The following is a 21010-nucleotide window of genomic DNA, read 5'->3' as shown; positions in this document are numbered from 1 at the left end:
AAACTAATCAACAGATAACTTTCCTCAATATGACATAATAGCTGTAGAAATGGAACCTATTGGACTCAAGGAAAAATTACTATCCTTAAAGCAAACTCTTTAGTGTAGGTAATATTCTAACATTGGTGTAGTGAAAGAGGAATTAATCCTAGAAGAGGTCATGCTATTCATTTATTGGACTTTCTTTGAGTGTGCATGTCTTCAGATCTTAGTGATAATGTGATAATAGTTCAAGTGAAAGTATTGGGTTATCATTAACACAGATAAAAAGTTAGCTTGTTTTATTCATTTTTTCATTTCCTAATTTATTTTTTTAGAAGTGGTAAATGTGATAAAAAATTGTATGATTTGGATTCTGTCAGATTATTTTTAATACTAAAATTATTACTTCTGTTACAGTAATTCTTGGAGGCCTCAGCTGAGATCAGGGCTCCTTTTTTCCTAAGCACTATTACATACAATAAGAGGCAGCGCTGACCCTGAGGAGCTTAGCCTCTAAGTAGAAAAGACAGAGGGTGGGAGAAGGGAAGTATTGTTATCCTCATTTTAGAGATGGGGAACTGGAATCAGGTTTTCAATTGGAAGACTAATGTTTTCATTTTATTTTTGTATTTAATAAAGTGTATAATACTGTTTAATACAGTTTTTAATACTATGCAGAACTGTTTTTTAAAAAGGAGATGGGGAGGTTAAATATCACCTGAGCGTCACAAATCTTTTTCTTCTTTTTAAGAAGATGACTCCTGGAGACTTCTGGATTTCCCACTTGTAGTGAGAAGTCTGTGGACACATATTTTGTCTAAGGCAGTGGGAAATGTGCTTTGTGGGCTTGTTTTTAATGTAAAAATAATTATTAAATCTGAGTATTTGCTTTATTTTAGTCATAAAAATGTATTGTGAAGCTAGAAGTACAGTAGGGAAGTTAGTTGCTGAAAATGTTTGAAATATTTATCGTGTTCATCTTTACGTGATCTGCCTTAGGCTGCTCAATTAGGTATTGTTTAATTAGTTATTTATTAGCCTCAGTGAACTCTTATCTGTTACATGGACTCTGGACCTTATAAAATAGGGGTGGTTGGGAGGAAGGGCCATTCTTTTACAACTTGTATATTACAATGTATCTAATTTCCTTTAGTCTTCATTATTTTTGAATGGTCTCTGGAGTACATCCACAGCTTGGATGGGTCATTCAGTCTGTTGTTCAGAGCTTCAGTTTGTAGCAAAGTTCCTTCAGAGGTAATAAGCAGGATTGAAGACAAAGTGGAGGTGTTTCTAGGGCCTTTTATAGCTTTTGCTATGTGGAGGGCATTCCATTGTTTTTACTGTGGAAAATCATAGCAACAAGATGGAGTTTGGAGTTACACGGGCAAGTCACATGTCCATGCATTTCGCCTAGTCTTGGCAGAAAATTCCATTAAGTGTAGATGGGCGTCTCCCATGGTCCATTGTCAGTTAAATATTCTTTTGATGGGCCACTCAATTTGAATAGTCCCTCCACTATGTGCTGGCTAATTACTTCGTGGGCGTTACCCAGGAGCAAACATTTGAAATCCAGGTATAGAGCCAATACTTATAACTTTAAAAATGATACATGCATACAGATAGTGTAATCATAACCTTTTCATAGACACCTCACTCGACAACCTTTGTACAATATTTGCTGCAAATATATAACAGTAGTTGCAACAATGATCTATATCGTCATATTCTAATCAGATAACGTCACAGGGTGTCAACAAGCATGTGGACCAGGGTGATCCAGTGGACGTAGTGTACTTACATTTTCAGAAAGCCTTTGACAAGGTCCCTCACCAAAGGCTATTAAACAAAATAAGCTGACATGGGATAAGAGGGAAGATTTCTCTCATGGATCAGTAACTGGTTAAAAGATAGGAAACAAAGTAGGAATAAGTGGTCAGTTTTCAGAATGGAGAGAGGTAAATAGTGGTGTCCCCTGGGAGTCTGTACTAGGACCAGTACTGTCCAACATATTCATAAATGATCTGGAAAAAGGGGTAAACAGTGAGGTGGCAAAATTTGCAGATGATACAAAACTAGTCAAGATAGTGAAGTCCAAAGCAAACTGCGAAAAGTTAAAGGGGATCTCACAAAACTGAGTGATTGGACAACAAAATGGCAGATTAATTCAATGTTGATAAATGCAAAGTAATGCACATTAAGAAACATAATCCCAACTATACATATAAGGGATGGTGGTGTTAGCCTGATTGCCAGAAGCTGGGATGGGTGTCAGATTGTTATAATAGACCATAGATAGAGTATCTTTATTAAACCTGTGAATACATACTAGGCTGTCCTGGCTATAGGGTCCAGCCTGTCCCTTAAAGTGATATAAGAATTTTATTAAGATGATGTTTAAATAAATTTAAAAAAACGGTACAGAGTTTAAGTGTAGAAGTTTCTGGTTATCAGAGATTACAGATGTACAGATTATCAAGGGGTGCGAAGTTTGGTTTAAGATTGGATGGTGTAAGTACACTCCTTCACACTCCTAGGGAAGCTAACATACACATTAAACAGAAGAAGTGATAAAATCTGATGATTCTCAGGGCACCCAGGACTGTGAGTCACCTTGTTACCCCTTCTCTCAAGTGTGAGGGAATCTTGCTTGAGCTTACTTGGGTGTTAGCTCCCCGACACCACCAGCTTGTTAGCCACCCAAGCATTCTCCTTTGGACTCTGTCACCACTTACTTTGCCTTGCAGGTTAACAGTAGGTGCACTCCTAGTGAAACATTCCGCTGTCATGCCCAGCCTTTTATCCACTGTACACTGACAGTAATACCCTGTCCCCAAAAGAACAATATGCACACCAGTTTGTGTTATTCAACCCAGAATCAGCACCTTGCTTCATATCAAAGCTCTTAGGTATATTTATAGTGAAAACCGGGATACATTTATTACCAAAAATTCAAGATTAAAGTGATAGTGAGTAAGGGTATTAGAAACAAATGGTTAGAGATAAAACAAAATTGTAAAATGCTGTCTAGAGACTAAACTTAACCTCCTGGCTAAAGTAATTTTATCTAACCCAATGTTGTCTTCAGCTTTTCAACCAAACCTGGCTGAGATCCCATTTTCATAAATATAAACACACTGCCTGTTTACTTCCTAGGTATAGGTTGCAGGGTTTTCTTGTATGCCTCACAGATATACCCCCAAATCTTATTGTCTTTGTAAACAGGCAGGATAACCACTGGTGTTTTATTTTTCCTGTGTGCTGCTTCCCTGTTTTCATAGATTCTAGGACTGGAATGGACCTCGAGAGGTCATCGAGTCCCATCCCCTGCCCTCATGGCAGGACCAAATACTGTCTAGACCATCCCGGATAGACATTTATCTAACCTACTCTTAAATATCTCCAGAGATGAAGATTCTACAACCTCCCTAGGCAGTTTAACCACCCTGACAGTTAGGAACTTTTTCCTAATGTCCAACCTAAACCTCCCTTGCTGCAGTTTAAGCCCATTGCTTATTGTTCTATCCTTAGAGGCTAAGGTGAACAAGTTTTCTTCCTCCTCCTTATGACATCCTTTTAGATACCTGGAAACTGCTATCATGTCCCCTCTCAGTCTTCTCTTTTCCAAACTAAACAAACCCAATTCTTTCAGCCTTCCTTCATAGGTCTTGTTCTCAAGACCTTTAATCATTCTTGTTGCTCTTCTCTGGACCCTCTCCAATTTCTCCACATCTTTCTTGAAATGCGGTGCCCAGAACTGGATACAATACTCCAGTTGAGGCCTAACCAGCGCAGAGTAGAGCGGAAGAATGACTTCTTGTGTCTTGCTCACAACACACCTGTTAATGCATCCCAGAATCATGTTTGCATTTTTTGCAACAGCATCACACTGTTGACTCATATTTAGCTTGTGGTCCACTATAACCCCTAGATCCCTTTTTGCCGTACTCCCTCCTAGACAGTCTCTTCCCATTCTGTATGTGTGAAACTGATTGTTCCTTCCTAAGTGGAGCACTTTGCATTTGTCTTTTTGTTAAACTTCATCCTGTTTACCGCAGACCATTTCTCCAATTTGTCCAGATCATTTTGAATTATGACCCTATCCTCCAAAGCAGTTGCAATCCCTCCCAGTACTGCCCTCTGAGTACGGTTATCCAGCCAGTTATGCACCCATCTTATAGTAGCCCCATCTAAGTTGTATTTGCCTAGTTCATCGTTAAGAATATCATGCGAGACCGTATCAAATGCCTTACTAAAGTCTAGATATACCACATCCACCACTTCTCCCTTATCCACAAAACTCGTTATCCTATCAAAGAAAGCTATCAGATTTGTTTGACATGATTTGTTCTTTACAAATCCATGCTGGCTATTTCCTATCACCTTTCCACCTTCCGAGTGTTTGCAGATGATTTCCTTAATTACTTGCTCCATTATCTTCGCTGGCACAGAAGTTAAACTAACTGGTCTGTAGTTTCCTGGGTTGTTTTTCTTTCCCTTTTTATAGATGGGCACTATATTTGCCCTCTTCCAGTCTTCTGGAATCTCTCCCGTCTCCCATGATTTTCCAAAGATAATAGCTAGAGGCTCAGATACCTCCTCTATTAGCTCCTTGAGTATTCTAGGATGCATTTCATCAGGCCCTGGTGACTTGCAGGCATCTAACTTTTCTAAGTGATTTTTAACTTTGTTCTTTTTTTATTTTATCTTCTAAACCTACCCCCTTCCCATTAGCATTCACTATGTTAGGCATTCCTTCAGACTTCTTGGTGAAGACCGAAACAAAGAAGTCATTAAGCATCTCTGCCATTTCCAAGTTTCCTGTTACTGTTTCTCCCTCCTCACTGAGCAGTGGGCCTACCCTGTCCTTGGTCTTCCTCTTGCTTCTAATGTATTGATAAAGTCTTCTTGTTTCCCTTTATTCCTGTAGCTAGTTTGAACTCATTTTGTGCCTTTGCCTTTCTAATCTTGCCGCTGCATTCCTATGTTGTTTGCCTATATTCATCCTTTGTAATCTGTCCTAGTTTCCATTTTTTATATCATGCAAGATCTCGTGGTTAAGCCAAACTGGTCTTTTGCCACATTTTCTATCTTTCCTACCCAGCGGAATAGCTTGCTTTTGGGACCTTAATAGTGTCCCTTTGAAAAACTGCCAACTCTCCTCAGTTGTTTTTCCCCTCAGTTTTGATTCCCATGGGAGCTTACCTATCAGCACTCTGAGCTTACCAAAATCCGCCTTCCTGAAATCCATTGTCTCTTTTTGCTGTACTCCCTTCTACCCTTCCTTAGAATTGTGAACTCTTATGATTTCATGATCACTTTCACCCAAGCTGCCTTCTACTTTCAAATTCTCAACGAGTTCCTCCCTATTTGTTAAAATCAAGTCTAGAACAGCTTCCCCCCAGTAGCTTTTTCAACCTTCTGAAATAAAAAGTTGTCTGCAATGCAGTCCAAAAACTTATTGGATGGTCTGTGCCCTGCTGTGTTATTTTCCCAACATATATCTGGATAGTTGAAGTCCCCCATCACCACCAAATCTTGGGCTTCGGATGATTTTGTTAGTTGTTTTAAAAAAAGCCTCATCCACCTCTTCCACCTGGTTAGGTGGCCTGTAGTAGACTCCTAACATGACATCACCCTTGCTTTTTACCCCTTGTAGCCTAACCCAGAGACTCTCAACACTTCCGTCTCCTATGTCCATCTCCACCTCAGTCCAAGTGTGTACATTTTTAATATATAAGGCAACACCTCCTCCCTTTTCCACCTGTCTGTCCTTTCTGAGCAAGCTGTACCCATCCACACCAAAATTCTAATCATGTGTATTACAGTGTATTAGTGTATTTCAGGAGGGGTGGAAGGCTTTGTCTAGACTTGTTCTGTGTGGCTTTTGCCAGAGACATCAAGGAAGCAAGCAATCCAACTCCTATAGAGTTAGTAAGTATTTAGCAAGGAAATGCATTAGATTATCTTTTGTTTTAGCTTGTGAATTTCTCTGTGCTGGGGGGAATGTGTATCCCTGTTTTTTCTTTTTATAACTTTAAGGTTTTGCCTAGAGAGAAACCCTCTGTGTTTTGAATCTGATTGCCTGTAAGATTATCATCTGTTCTAATTTTACAGAGGTACTCCTTTCACCTTTTTTCTTTCTAATAAAGTTCTGTGGTTTTTTTTTCAGAATCTGATTGGGTTTTTTAGTATCCTAAAACCCCAAGGCTGGTCTGTGCTCACCTTGTTTATTCTCAAGCCTCACCAGGAAAGGGGGTGTAGGGCTTGGAGGGATATTTTGGTGAAATAGGACTCCAAGTGGTACTTACCCTGATTCTTTGTTTGAATCACTTGATGGTGGCAGTGTTTACCTAATCCAAGGTACAAGGGAGAATTTGTGCCTTGGGAAGCTTTTAACCTAAGCTGGTAGAAATAAGCGTAGGGGGTCTTTCATGCGGGTCCCCACATCTGTACCTTAAAGTTCAGAGTGTGGAGGGAACCCTGACAAGAACTATACAGCTTGACAAAAATTTTCTTGCATCTTTACTTTAGCTGTAAATCAATGCAAAGAAACAATAGTTGTTAGAGTACATGATAGAAGTGAAAAATAAAAAAGTTAAAAACGACGTGATACAAGGCCTTCATGCTGACAAAAATAGAAATGGAAGAACACATGCATTCCTTATTTCTCACACATTAAAGTGAGACTGTAACCTTACAATAACTCCTCACTTAACGTTATAGTTATGTTCCTGAAAAATGTGACTTTAAGTGAACCGATGTTAAGTGATCCAATTTCCCTGTAAGAATGAATGTAAATGGGGAGGTTAGGTTCCAGGGAATTTTTTTTTGCCATACAGTACAGTGCAGTACTATAGCTGGGAGGTGCCCCCGCCTTACCTCACACAGGCACAGCTCACTGGCACTGGAGACAATGAGGCAGGCAAGGAGGCTGAAGGTGCTGTAGGCTAGGAGAAGCACGTTGCACAGCAGTAGCGGCAGCTTCCCCTACTCTGCAAGCACCAGGGGTGGGAGACTCAACCCTCGGCCCGCCCACGCCGCCCCTTCCCCCAATCCCTCACCCTTAACCTGCCTCTTCTCCCCCCATCTCTCTTTACTGCTCACGCCTCATCCTTGCTCCTCCCCCCTCCCTCCCCTGCCTCTTGCCCATGGCAATCAGCTGCTTGCAGCGTTCGGGAGGGAAGGGGGAGGAGCAAGGACATGGCGTGCAGGCTCCCCCTGCCTCCTGAACACTGCAAGCCAGCTGATTGCCGCGGGCAAGAGGCAGAGGGGAGATGTGCTGCGTCCTCGCTCCTTCCCTGTCCCTCCTGCCCGCGGCAATCAGCTGGCTTGTGACATTCAGGGGGCAGGAGAGAGGGAGGAAGAGCGAGGACTCGGCATGACTCCCCCCTGCCTCAGCTGGTTTGCGGTGTTCGTGAGGCAGAGGAAGGAGGGGGAGCCTGTGCGCTGAGTCCTCTTTCCTCCTTCCTGAACGCCGCAAACCAGCTGATGGCTGCAGGCAGGAGGAGGGGGGAGGAAGGGGAAGGCGCTGATCCGTAGGGTCTGCCAGCGGGCAGGCGGCGCTGTGTGTGTGGTGGGCCTAGGGAAGCTGATAGTGGGGCTGCCAGCTGTGGACAAAGCAGGCAGCCAAATGACGTTACAGTGAAGCATTGCACAACTTTAAATGGAGCATGTTCTGTAATTGAGCAGGGACATAAGCTCGAAACAATGTTAAGCGCGAGGACGTTAAGTGGGGAGTTAATGTATTTTTAATGTTGTTTTTTCTCCTATTGCACATGTTGGCAGATTTATTTGAAATTATAGAAGTTTTCTTCAAAAAAGACAAACTTTAATCATGACTACTGTATGCAAGTTTATGGCAAGAGTGTGGTTACTTTTATTATAAATTAGGGTACACCGCTACCCTGATATAACGTGACCTGATATAACACGAATTCGGATATAACGCGGTAAAGCAATGCTCGGGGGGTGAGGGAGGGCTGCTTTACTGCGTTATATCTGGCAGCGGGGCTCGGGCGGAGATTTAAAGGGCCTGGGGCTCTGGCTGCTGTGGGGAGCCCCGGGCCCTTTAAATACCACCAGAGCCCTGCCCCAAATACCCCAGGGCTCCGGCAGCGGGGCTTGGGTGGCGCTTTAAAGGGCTTGGAGCTCTGGCCGCTGGAGGGAGCCCCGGTCCCTTTAAATCACCATCAGAGCCCTGCCACCACTACCCCACCGCTATCCCAATATAACGCAGTTTCACCTATAACGCGGTAAGATTTTTTGGCTTCCGAGGACCGCGTTATATCGGGGTAGAGGTGTATTTTAAAAATAAATGGTACAGGGAAGCTGGGGTGCGTTATTGAAAAGACTATGAAATGAAAAAAGGCAAAACTTTCCCTTGGGGTGGTTGGTTTCTGGTCCTGTAATAACTTGTAGTTATTATGTAACATGCCAGATCAAATGTCCCAAAGCTGGGACAATTCTTTCAGATCACATTATAGTTAAACCAGGCCTTCTCTTGAATTTGTATTTATGCTCAGGGTAGGTGCATGGATGAAGATTGGTAAAGGTACACTGAAATCTAATCTATTCTAAGTGCAGAAGACATTGTCACACTACATTTTTCTGTATTGACACTTCAAATAATAATGGTAATACTGTGCAAAATCAGTTGTACAGAAATCACATTGGGTAAATGTTTTAATAATAACAACACTTACTAGGTCATTAGTAGCTGAAGATATTTTTTATTCTGTTAATTTTTCAGAAGAAATAAATAATACTCAACATTAATTCAATTAATCAAATGTATAATGGATTGAAATAATAATCTCTATCTAATACAGATTATATTTGATAATCTAGTAGAGTAGTATTTTGGAAAAAAATATCCCAATAGAGGATAAATATGGAACCTTAAGGACACTTACGTTGATTTTTTTCCATCTTTTTTATTTTAAAATAATTGTGATTAGATGTAGTGCTTGTGAAAGGGACTGGACGGCACGGTAGTTTATTTATCCACAGAACATGTATAGCACATACAGTGGGTAGTGAAAACTTTCCCCACATTAACAAGGTACATCAAGGAAGTGGTCTCAGGCTAAATGGGAGAGGATTAGGGAAAGGGCTCTATTACTGAATAGGATAAAATAAAATATAGTCTATATATCATAATTATGAAGAAACATAACAATGCACACATTAGCAATTCAATAATACTATTATTTCATTAGTGTCAAGTAGTGGGCACTTGACCAATTTCTAAATATGTAGATTATTTAATTACAGGCTACTAATTGTCATATTTGTACAGGGAAAAGAGCCAGGAAGATGTACTGAACTGTTGATATTTAAGTCAGGATTAAGGTCTCCAGGAAAACAAACACATTGTTCTTTAAGTAACATATAATAGTAACATATAATATCTTCATATGTTATCTTTATAGTAACATATAATAGTCCTGATCTTCTGTTTCTAAATAAGAGTCCATATTCTGGGCTCTTACTCTTTCACACAAACATTTGTGGGTTGGGGGGTGGGAGCCTGGAAGGGAAGTCTCTCTCCCCAACAAAATATAAGTGGCTTTTTTGTACATATTTAGCTGGATAAAGAAGAGATGCTGAAATATTTTTAACCTAAGAAACATTTATTCACTGTGTCAGTTCTTTCCTCCATTCCTCTGTGCTAGTGCTAAAGTCTTGAAAAATAAGAATCCTGCTGCTTTCGTATGTTTATTCTTTCTTCTCTTTTACTGTTGTTAATATTTTATTTCATTCTTGGAGATCAAACATTGACAGTCATTGTATCCCTGGGACTTTGTTCTCTGCGTAAAATGGATCTTTTTTGCATTTATTTCAAAGCAAAGATTGTTAAACAAAATTTCATAAAAGTAATAGAATTCAAGCCCTTAACTTCAGTGGGAAATCCCAGAAAGCATAAATTGGCACTCTCATTGAGCATATTTGCTTCATTAAACATTTGTATCATACTTTCCTCTTCTGTCCTGACACAGAGAAAATAAAGGACAATAATCATTATTGTTCCATCCACCAGGCAGCAAGGATGCAAAAGATTTGTGAATCCAGCCTTTATATATAGACCCCATCTGTCCCATGTCCCTTCCTTCCAGTTTGTTTGCCTCCTTGTATCTAGAAGCATATGTCTGTTTTCTTTCTTTCCTTCTTCCTTTAGTTCTCATTCTTGTTTTATTTTATAGGGATAAGAAAGAAAAGAAAAAACGGGGGAGGGGGAAGAGACTCACAAAAGGAGGACAAGGAAATGAATAACCAAGTATTCCCGTGATCCTGGGGAAGAAAAGACAGGTGGAGGGAGTGTGTTGAAGATCGAACAAAGAGTTATCCATCTAGGTATTTGTTTGTTTATTTTTATGGTCCCATTGGCCTAATATCAGAAGTTAATACTGGAGTCCTCCACCTTTCATCAGGGTTCTTGGGGGAATGGGGCAATGCCTGAAGGATTTCTCATTGTCACCAATCTTGCCTTTCTCCTTGGTATTTGAGTGGCAAGCTATCTCCTAACTGCAGTGAAAGAAGAAATCCTGGGAAGACTAGCTCAGCTCAAATCTGGTGACCTCAAACACCTTGGCAAAATTGAATGGCTCATCTTGACTTTATCTGCTAAGTTCACTTGGTTCAGCTGTTGAAACCCAATGCCCTCTTTAGCTGTGTCTTCACTGAGTATTATAATGGAAGCTTGAAGGTACAACTTTCTCCTTTTCCCCCAGTTACTGAAAGAGCTGCGAAAAATAGGCTGAGACAGAGGTGGCGATATTGCTTGCTATTGGGTGGACTCACCACTCATGTTTTTCTGGCTTGATGAGCATGGCCATTAATCTCCTTTTATGTATCCCAAAATGTGAGATTATCTGCCCTACGGCTTTGTTCTCTTCAGTTGCCTACAGCACCTCAGGTAACTGTATTTAAGTTTATGGAATAGGGTTCCATAGAATAGGGTTTCTTGCTGAGATTGCTAAGTGCCTGGTGAATGTCAGAAAATTTTCCACATTTTATGTTACACATCTTGGACAATAAGAAGACATTTATTAGATAGTATAATTCAAGAAGCATTCCTTTTCTGAGTCCTTCAGAATGTTTTTGACTGCCTTTTAACAGTTTCCAAGGATCTACACCTTTGCTGTCTTCTTCATTTTTAGATCTTGAGATATTGCTTTCCACCTCTACATTGACTTTTCTGCTTTCAGTTATTTCAGAGGCCTTTACTTTACTGCAATAGACTCCCCAGTAACTCACTCTATTACTTCACAGTAGAAGCTTAATAGGAGCTGTCTTTCAAAGTAGCTTTTTTAGTTGCAATCACATCTGCTAGGCCAGGTAGTGGATGGAGTTCTCTTATTTTTACTCATCATCTTCAGTTTTCCACTTAATTTAGGTGTTTTTTTGCAGTCTGCTGGACTTCATCCTGAAATTGAACATGGAGTTACACGTCAGCCAACTCATTGTCCTTCCCATTCTTTGCTCTTACCCAAGACCGAAAACTGCATTTGTTGGATGTGAAATCTATTATGTAATTACATTTATCTCATTTGCAGGAATTTAGAAACCGTAAGTCTTCGTGTGTGTTTTGTGAGCTGTCAAACAGAAAAGACTGTGACAAAAGCTGCAATTGCCAGGTACTGGCAATTGCCAGTAGAAGTACACAAATATAAGTTGAAATTCCCAGAGGGTTTGTGGATGGTACCAAAGGAGCAGTGGAGGAAAAAAAATAGAAGATTAAGTAAAACTAAAATATGGATACACAATAGAAGTCCTGGGATGGTGTGTCACCACATTGTTGTAACCAGAGAATCCCACCAAGTTCAGTGTAGACTACTGCAACATGCTGCTAAAACCTGAGTACAAAATACTATTAAAGTTGTACCTGTGTGCATAGACTTCCTTTATACAAAATAGTATACAGTAATCCCCTTTAAAAGTATGGTATGGTATATGGATGCAGATCCTGACAAAATATGTCATTAAATTGGAACACCAAATGTGCAGTAAGTAAATGTTAATGACCAATGCTAGGTCTGAGAACTATGCAACTGTGTTGCATACATATGTCCTTCTTTTTTTTTTTCTTTGCACAGGGGTGATTCAGAAAGATTGGTTACTTCATGGAAAGCCTGATGGCAAATTGTTCCAATGATGGCTCAGAAAGAAAAAACAAAATGCAGAAATATTATTTTATTACATAATGTATAGTTGTGCATTCATTGATTTGAAATTACGGTGTATAGCATTTTTTGAACTGCTGGCTGCCATGACTATGAAGCTTTCAAACCTGTTGCTTCATTTAGAATTATAAACCTGAGGAATTTTTTTTGTATGAAAATCTTTTGAATAATTAACATGACTGGATTATTCAAGATGACAGGGTGAACACAAACTCCTTTCAGGAAACACATTTAATATGTGTGCAAAATAATATTTTTGTACACAATACACAGATTGTCCTAATTAGTAAGCCTATCTTTATTCTTACATATCTGTAAAACTTTGTACAGGGACGGGATCTAGCCTCTATGATGATCACAAGCTCTTTGCATGAAATTTTGTATCTACAATTATTTTAATATTATGAAACTTTTGAAAAAAAAATGTTCACTTTTTTACAGCTAATGATTTTACATGAATTGCAAGCTGGTATCTAGTGGGGACTCTGTGGGAGGATGAACACGGAGGAGGTGGAGCTACTGAGTGACTCCAAGTATAGAAACTATGTAGCAGCAGTTGACAAAGCACTGAAGAACTTTGAATACTCCAGTGAATGGGCAGATTTGATATCAGCACTTGGAAAGCTAAACAAGGTATGACAGTAGCACGCTTCAGAAGAGGCAGCAAATGTATGGGAGAATAAAGCTTTGAGGATTGATTCCTGACTATAACATAAAAAGATAAAGTTTTAACAATCTTAAACCTAAAATATTATTAAACTGTTGGAAAAATAGCTTAGCAGGTTAACCTCCACATAAGTTAAATTGCTCAATGAACAGAAATTTCGGAGGTGCTAACAAGCTCTTTGATGATGAACACCACTTTTTCTTGATTTTTTCAGACTCCTGTTTCTTCTTTCTTCGTTCTTGAGATCATCCCTATAGTTCCCCCACCACCTCCACAAGAGGGAGGGATACCTCAGTGGTTTGAGCATTGGCCTGCTGGGCCCAGGGTTGTGAGTTCAATCCTTGTGGGGAGGCACTTAGGGATCTGGGTCAAAAATCAGTACTTGTCCTGCTAGTGAAGGCAGGGGGCTGGACTCAATGACCTTTCAAGGTCCCTTCTAGTTCTAGGAGTTAGGTATATCTCTTATTATTATAATTCCTCCAATTATAAAGAGAAAGCTGTAGTACACTAGGAAGGGCTCTTTCTGTCCTCTTTGATATCCTTGCCTTTATGCTGACCTCTCTCATGCTTCCAGCCAGACAAGATGGTCCCTCACCCTGCACAGTAGCCCCATTTGGTTCTTTGCCTGTTACTCTTCCACACATACTTGTCTCCTTCCATCTTGGCTGTACTGATCAAGTCTGGAAGGAATTTACAAAGTGTGTGTTTATTAAACCAATTGTGTAACAATTCATCTCCAAATAAAACAGCTAAAGACATAATCCTTGCCAAAACCAGCAGATTAAAACAAATTTGAAGTCTTTAGTACAAGCATTTTTGGTGCACTCATGAACCAAAAAATATTAGGAAAATGTTAAAAAAAAAAAACAACAACAACCCCAGTTTAGTTTCTGAATCATAATATTTCCAAAAGTCTCTTCCAATTTGCTCCAAATTTGAACTACAAAATCACAAGTTTTACCATGGGCTAATATCAGGTATTTGAAATTCTAAGGCAAGGGGTAGGATAGTGCAGCTAGAAATTGGGTTTATAATGGGAAGCAAGGTTCAGTTCAATTAGTAGTTAATTTTCATTAGGAAATACATACAGGTTAAATCCCTTGAAATAATTTAGTATAGAATATGAAATATTTTGTAATTTTCAACTGATTTATATATATAAAGCTTACAGGCAAAAGATGTAATGTTTGCTGCTTACTCTGTGGGTAATCTGGGACCAGAAAACTGGTAAAGACATTTTTATCCATGTTTCTAATGATTTTTCAGTAGAAACTATTACTAAGATAAATGAGAGAGAGAAAGTGCCACATTTTTCACAGGAGCACACTGAAAATCCTTCACTCCCTTTCTCTTTTAAACTGGTGTAGCTTTGTTTATATTTAATCTCATCACTTCTAAACTTTTTAGCAAAATTAATAATTTACTCTAATTTACATTATTGGACCAACCCTATATTTCTCATGCTCCCAAAACTACCAGTGAGAGTTTTAGATGAGGCCAGGATACAGGATTGGACTCTGAACATTGTTATTGCTCTGTCAATTAGTCAGCAAGATAAAAATATGTAATAACTCAGCGTACTTATGTGGCACTGCACAAACATAGGCCCTGATCCTGCAAGAAGCTCCATGTGGGCAGCCCCATGTGCTCCCATGGAGCCTCATTGAACACTGTTGGGTTCCATGTGTGCTCACAAGTCAGCCCATGTGGAACTCCGTAACGGATTGGAGCCTCAAACTAACTGATCTGAACTTTTATTTTGCTCACTATGTGCTGTGGAATATTCAAAATTTGGGAGCACTGGTATGGTTGAGGAGGACTACAGAGTAGTCAATTTGTATAAAAAGCTTTAGCTTTATTTTTTAATGTTGGTTATGGAATTCTCAGTACATTCTTACACTAAATAATGATGCATTATTAACAAAAACATCAAAAAATTCAAATGCAATTCTGTATTCCAATATCAAAGGTAACTGTGAATTCAGTTATGTCAGTTCTACAGTTTTTTGTTTTGCACACTGCATCAATCTATGCTTCTTAAACAGCAGCTGTTGATTTTTGCCTGGAATAATTTTAAAAGGGGTCACAAAGAGTCCTTTTTCTGGTGACTTTCTGCTGGCAACCTGTATAGGCAGCTGGAGAGTTTTAATTTCTGTCCTGAAATACCACAGTGATACATGTGCCATAAAAACTTGAATAAAATAGAATAGACAAACTTTAACTTGGGCCTTGATGTAAGTGAAATTGCACCTATTTACTCAATTTCACTTATGACAGGCACAGAGTAGGCCTCAGGGTAGAAGACAATAGAAAATGTATTAAAATTGAAATGTGGGACAGTTTTGTTTGGGTCGTGGAAATATATTATGTCGCCCAAGTGGGATATTTTTAATTGATTTAAATTTTTCTTGGCAGGTTTTACAAAACAATGCAAAGTACCAGGTAGTACCTAAAAAGCTGACTATAGGCAAGCGTCTAGCGCAATGCCTTCATCCAGCCTTGCCAGGTGGGGTTCATCGGAAGGCACTTGAAACATATGAGATTATCTTCAAAATCATTGGACCCAAGCGTCTGGCTAAAGATCTTTTCTTGTACAGGTAAAAATAGTTAAAAATGTCATTAACTTTCAGATTTTTAGTTCATCTAATGTAGTTTAGAAGACTTTTTCAGTTTCATATTTTAAACATGTTTTTAAAGATTCTATACAGATGGACAATATATGCTGGAGCAAAATGAGCCACTTAGCTGCAGCATCTTGCAATATGACAAGTTACAGGCTGATGATAAACACAATATCCTGTAATTTAACCAAAAACACCACTGCTGATGCTTGGTGTAGGAGGACAGGCTCCAAGGTGCTGAGCATCTCCATTAAAGGTGGCATATGCCACCTAAGGATCAAGTACTTGAAGGACAAGCAGTAGCTTTTAGAGAGAAGTGTTGTCAGTAGCTACTGGTGTGGTGCTCTGCCCTTGTTCGATGATAACAGTCGGCTGCGTGCATGTTACCTCTGTGTGCTGCCCCAGCCCTGCGCAAATAGCTGACACCGCAGACCCCGAGAAAACCCCCGAAGACCACAGACTCTAGTAAGGTACAAAGGCATCCGGCCAGGTTTATTGTCAAACAAAGCACAGTAATAGTTTCCTATAGACTCTACAGGACATACTACGAATATGTGCCCCCTGGCAATGGACACAGCTCAGTCAGTGGCGGGACACTCCACTGCCCCCTAGGCTGGGTGACGATGTGCACTTCCAGACCTATTCTTGTACAGGTGCAGAACAAATTACTCATCCCTCCTGATGTATTAAGGTGCAGCCCCTTTATTCATTAGGGTGCTGCTTCTCCTGTTACATGTTGGTTCAAACAAATCTATTCATCATGTTCAGGGCTGGCTCTGGCTTTTTTGTTGCCCCAAGCAATAAAAAAAAAGGGGGAGGGCGAGAGTCCACCGGAGCAGCAAAGGGGGAAGGAACACGGCGCAGCGGCAAAGGGGGCGGGGGAGAAACAACACAAAAACCGTGCGGCTGGAGCGGCAAAGTGGGGGGAGGAAACAACGGTGCAGCCGGCAAAGCAGGGGAAAAACAAAACAAAAAACCCTACAGGGTGGCTGGAGAAGGGGGGGGAAAAATGTCTGTGCCACCCTAGGTTTGGGCGGAATGCCACCCCCTTGAATCTGCTGCCCCAAGCAGGAGCTTGCTCAGCTGGTGCCTGGAGCCGGCCCTGATCATGTTGTCCTTTTGACCCTGTCTTTAAGATGCACCTGCCTGTTCCTCATTATCTGTGTGGAGTGTTCTGATGCCATTTTGGCACAAGTTCCTCTTATTAGCACTTATGTGTGGATACACCTGCTTCTAGCAACCCTCTTCTCTCCACCTTCTGTAAGTGGGGCCTGCCTCTGGTTTACAGCCCCGCTTTTGCTTAGCAATGCCTGGAAGTACTTTGGTTCAGGCTTCAGGCCTCAGATGGGGCCTCTGACACAAGAGTTTGTTTCAGGGCCTCATCTTAATACAAGAAGTATTAGCTGGAGACCAAGACAAGAGGGTATTTGAGAAACACAACAAGATACTCTTTGGTTGTTGAGAGTGACATGGCACTTTCCCATATATATCTATAAATAAATTTCTTCAGGCAACTTCATATTTTTAAAATATTTTCATTTCTATCATGTATGAATAACACAGTTTTGATAAAGTTTTCTTTTCATCTGGGATTGTTAGGTGTTCTCTGGGCCTCTTATATCAGTGTGACTTCAAACATAATTTTTCCTAACATATACTGATTATTTATTCATTCAGGGTCTGATCTATGACGACACTGGGTTTTGAATTAGGCCCTCAATGATTATGAAAAATAAAATTGTGTTCAGAATTCTTCTGTTTTTTACACGTTTGTAGTAATTTATGAGATTTGGTGCAGACAGTGAAGATGTATTTTCGTTAGTTAGAAAACCTCTGATTTGTTCATCAGATTTAAAACTGACTTCTGTTTTCCTGAAATAGCTATAGAAGCAGCACTTGCACATAGCAAATGTAGAAAATCACTTAGACACCGAGTTATAGAAAGATCAGATAAAAGAACAGCCTGTGCTGACTTATAACATAAAGGGATCAACCCAGTGAAGAGATAAATTTTTATTATCCAGTCCTAGTTTTTGATCATTTGGGCAGCAATCATAATCCAGGAATGAACCATAGCTTTAGCAGTCTGCCTTGTGTTTGGCTCTGTTTAGATAGATTTTATTGTTTTGGAATGGGGGTATGGAGAAGGGGTATTAGTTTATCACCCTCACAATGTGGAAAAACCCTCATAATAGGAGTAAACCACTGTTCATTTACATTCATTTAATGTATGCTTATAAAATTAAACTTTCCTTTAACCCTTTTTAACATTCACACATGAGCAATGGGGCTATTGCTAGTTTGAGGACTCACTTGTGGGCTGAATATCTGCAATCAATGGATACTGTGTTGTTTTTCTTTAAATTATTTTGTGTGATATTTGTATGTTTATTTTGTTTGTCCTGCATCTTATTTTTGTAAAGTACAAGATCATAGTTTTTATTATAGGGAAATAATTTTCTGTACTTTTTAACTTCTTCAAATTAAAACATTAGTTCCCATTATGCCATGTCTATGTTTCTCTGTTTTCTTTATAGACTTGAAGATGCTTTTCTTGTGTTTTTTTTTCTTCAGTTATAATTCTTTTCCTACTATCCTGCGTTTAAGATTTAATTTTGCAGAGGTGGATCAGTTAAAATGATAGATTTTTTTTCCCTCCAGTCTTACTAAAGTAGTTCAGTTTCATCTAGTTATATACTTGTTACAAGTCACATGCAATTCTCTATCTCCCTTTCTTGAAATGAGATTGATAAGACTGCATAAAGTCAACTGGGGCCTCATTGTACCAGTCTATTAACCTGGGACGTGCTCATCACCATAGTGTCGCTGTGCGAATACAAAACACTAAGATAAAAATATATTCTTGTGACAATGCTGAGCACTGCTATAACTGTTTTGTGTGACCTAGTTTAGGTGTGTCACATGAATAGCTTCCTGAAACAGTATTATTGTATTTTATTATTTACAGTTCGGGGTTATTTCCTCTTCTTGCCAATGCTGCTATGTCTGTCAAACCAGCATTACTCAGCCTGTATGAGATTTATTACCTTCCTTTGGGGAAAACATTAAAACCTGGTCTGCAAGGATTGCTAACTGGGATTCTGCCTGGTTTAGAGGAGGGATCAGAGTATTATGAGAGGTAAGAATATGATATACTAATATATTTGTACTAATAAAATATTGGTTTTTAATTTCATGAAGTGTTGAGTTTTGCTGATATGTTAAAAAAAATAGATATTTAAGTAACAGGTTTTATCCAGAAAATGATGTAATCAGAGATGAACATTAAGTTGATATCTTTTTAAAAGATTCTGAATATTATGTTAGAAGAAAGAGAAACTACTAAATAATGGCATATATTAAAAGGAAATCAAATCAGGTAGGCCCCAAGTTGAACTCATTTTACAGTTTTAGAGATATGTAATGCACTAGAAAAATGTATTTCTTCCATTTTAGTGGGTCCCCCCCCATGATTGTTTTACCATCTTTACAAACTTTGAAAACAAATAGGTGTAACACTTTAATCTTGGTCCAAAATATAAATCTAAATTAAGTGCAAGGTATAGTAGACAAGAGCAATAGGATCTTCTCTTCAGTTTACACACTAAAATCCCTATAATAGTATTGACCTTTCTGAGTGCAATGTATATATGTGAATACAAGTTTGCAGCAGTCGCCGGGGAGCAGCAGCTCTTTCTGTCTGGGGGGTCCAAGCCACAAACAGGAGGGGAAGAATGCTGTGATATTGTTGACAAGCACTGTAGCCCATGTGCAACTAATGGTAGGATCTTGTCCTTATGGAGGATGAGAATGCACATGGTCTTTGGAAAAAGTTCTCTAGTTTTTTCAAGCTAAACTCCAAAGCAAGTATTATAGATTCTCCAAATAGGGAGCTATTAGTATGGAGTTTACATATTCTTTATATTTGAAGTCCCAACACTGTAAAACTCTTAACTTTCACAGTTTGAGTCCAGTAAGAGCAATCATAGAATCATAGAATATCAGGGTTGGAAGGGACCTCAGGAGGCCATCTAGTCCAACCCCCTGCTCAAAGCAGGACCAATTCCCATCTAAATCATCCCAGCCAGGGCTTTGTCAAGCCTGACCTTAAAAACCTCTAAGGAGATTCCACCACCTCCCTAGATAACCCATTCCAGTGCTTCACCACCCTCCTAGTGAAATAGTTTTTCCTAATATCCAACCTAAACCTCCCCCACGGCAACTTGAGACCATTACTCCTTGTTCTGTCATCTGGTACCACTGAGAACAGTCTAAATCCATCCTCTTTGGAACCCCCTTTCAGGTAGTTGAAAGCAACTATCAAATCCCCCTTCATTCTTCTTTTCTGCAACCTAAATTATCCCAGTTCCCTCAGCCTCTCCTGATAAGTCATGTGCTCCAGCCCCCTAATCATGTTTGTTGCCCTCTGATGGACTCTTTCCAATTTCTCCACGTCCTTCTTGTAGTGTGGGGGCTCAAAACTGGACATAGTACTTCAGATGAGGCTTCACCACTGTCGAATAGAGGGGAATGATCACGTCCCTTGATCTGCTGGCAATGCCCCTACTTATACAGCCCAAAATGCCATTAGCCTTCTTGGGAACAAGGGCACACTGTCGACTCATATCCAGCTTCTCATCCACTGTAACCTCTAGGTCCTTTTCTGCAGAACTGCTGCCTAGTCATTCGGTAGTCTGTAACAGTTCATGGGATTCTTCCGTCCTAAGTGCAGGACTCTGCACTTGTCCTTGTTGAAGCTCATCAGGTTTCTTTTCGCCCAATCCTCTAATTTGTCTAGGCCCCTCTGTATCCTGTCCCTACCCTCCAGTGTACCTGCCACTCCTCCCAGTTTATTGTCATCTGCAAAATGGCTCCTGTCTGTTTCTTTGACATGTATATATGTTGAACTACAAAAATGGGTGGGGAAAAATGGCACAAAAATGTAGATTATACCATAAGAAGAATAGAGAATGTTTTGGGAGAAAAAATTAAAACAACTTTGTATCATAGTCATGATTTTTGCAAATGACAAGGCATGTTAGGGTGTATCTACAGTGCAGTGAAGCACCTGTGGCTGGCCCGTGCCAGCTGACTCAGGCTCATGGCAGAAAGGTGCTGGAACAATTTTTATAGTTGGGATGCTGAGAGCCATTGAACCAAACTGTAAACCCTGTATATAATAGAAACCACTTCAAGACAGGGTAGCACCGGCAGCACCCCTCCAGGAATTAAAGATGAATCTTTAATTAAAAATTATGTCGTGTTATGAAACCCCCAGGTATACATCCAACCAAAATTGGCAACCCTAGCTCGCAGGGCTCGGGCTAACGGGTTGTTTAATTGTACTTTAGATGTTTTGGCTTGGGCTTCAGTCTGAGACCCAAAAATCTCCCACTCTCAGGGTCCTAGAGCCTAGGCTCCAGCGTGAGCCCCAGTGTCTGTACTGTAGTTTAACAGCCCCTTAACCTGAGCCCCTCAAGTCCAAGTCAGCTAGCACGGGCCAGCTACAGGTTTTTAAGTGCAGTGTAGACATGCCGTTGGTGTAATACCTCAGTGTC

The 21010-nt window shown here is 39.9% G+C and overlaps 1 protein-coding gene across 8 annotated transcripts in view; it reads left to right on the top strand.

Annotated features, from left to right (window-relative positions):
• DOP1A (DOP1 leucine zipper like protein A) overlaps positions 1-21010 on the top strand; it is a 95593-nt gene that overhangs the window by 6607 nt on the left and 67976 nt on the right. For 6 of the 8 annotated variants that reach the window (XR_005596086.1, XM_039529879.1, XM_039529876.1 and 3 more), the window contains exons 2-5: positions 10185-10335; positions 12606-12797; positions 15247-15428; positions 18421-18591. Coding sequence is in view for 7 of the 8 variants with exons in the window: in XM_039529879.1 (XP_039385813.1) it covers positions 12660-12797; positions 15247-15428; positions 18421-18591 (491 nt within the window). In the remaining variant the exon portion in view is untranslated. Of the gene's footprint in view, positions 1-5894; positions 5914-10184; positions 10336-12605; positions 12798-15246; positions 15429-18420; positions 18592-21010 lie in introns of those variants that run through there. The other 2 variants (XM_039529874.1, XM_039529875.1) reach the window with 2 other exon arrangements.

This window comes from Mauremys reevesii, linkage group 3 (assembly GCF_016161935.1).
Source record: "Mauremys reevesii isolate NIE-2019 linkage group 3, ASM1616193v1, whole genome shotgun sequence".
Lineage (NCBI taxonomy): Eukaryota > Metazoa > Chordata > Testudines > Geoemydidae > Mauremys > Mauremys reevesii.
This window is presented reverse-complemented; position numbering and strand designations above follow the sequence as displayed.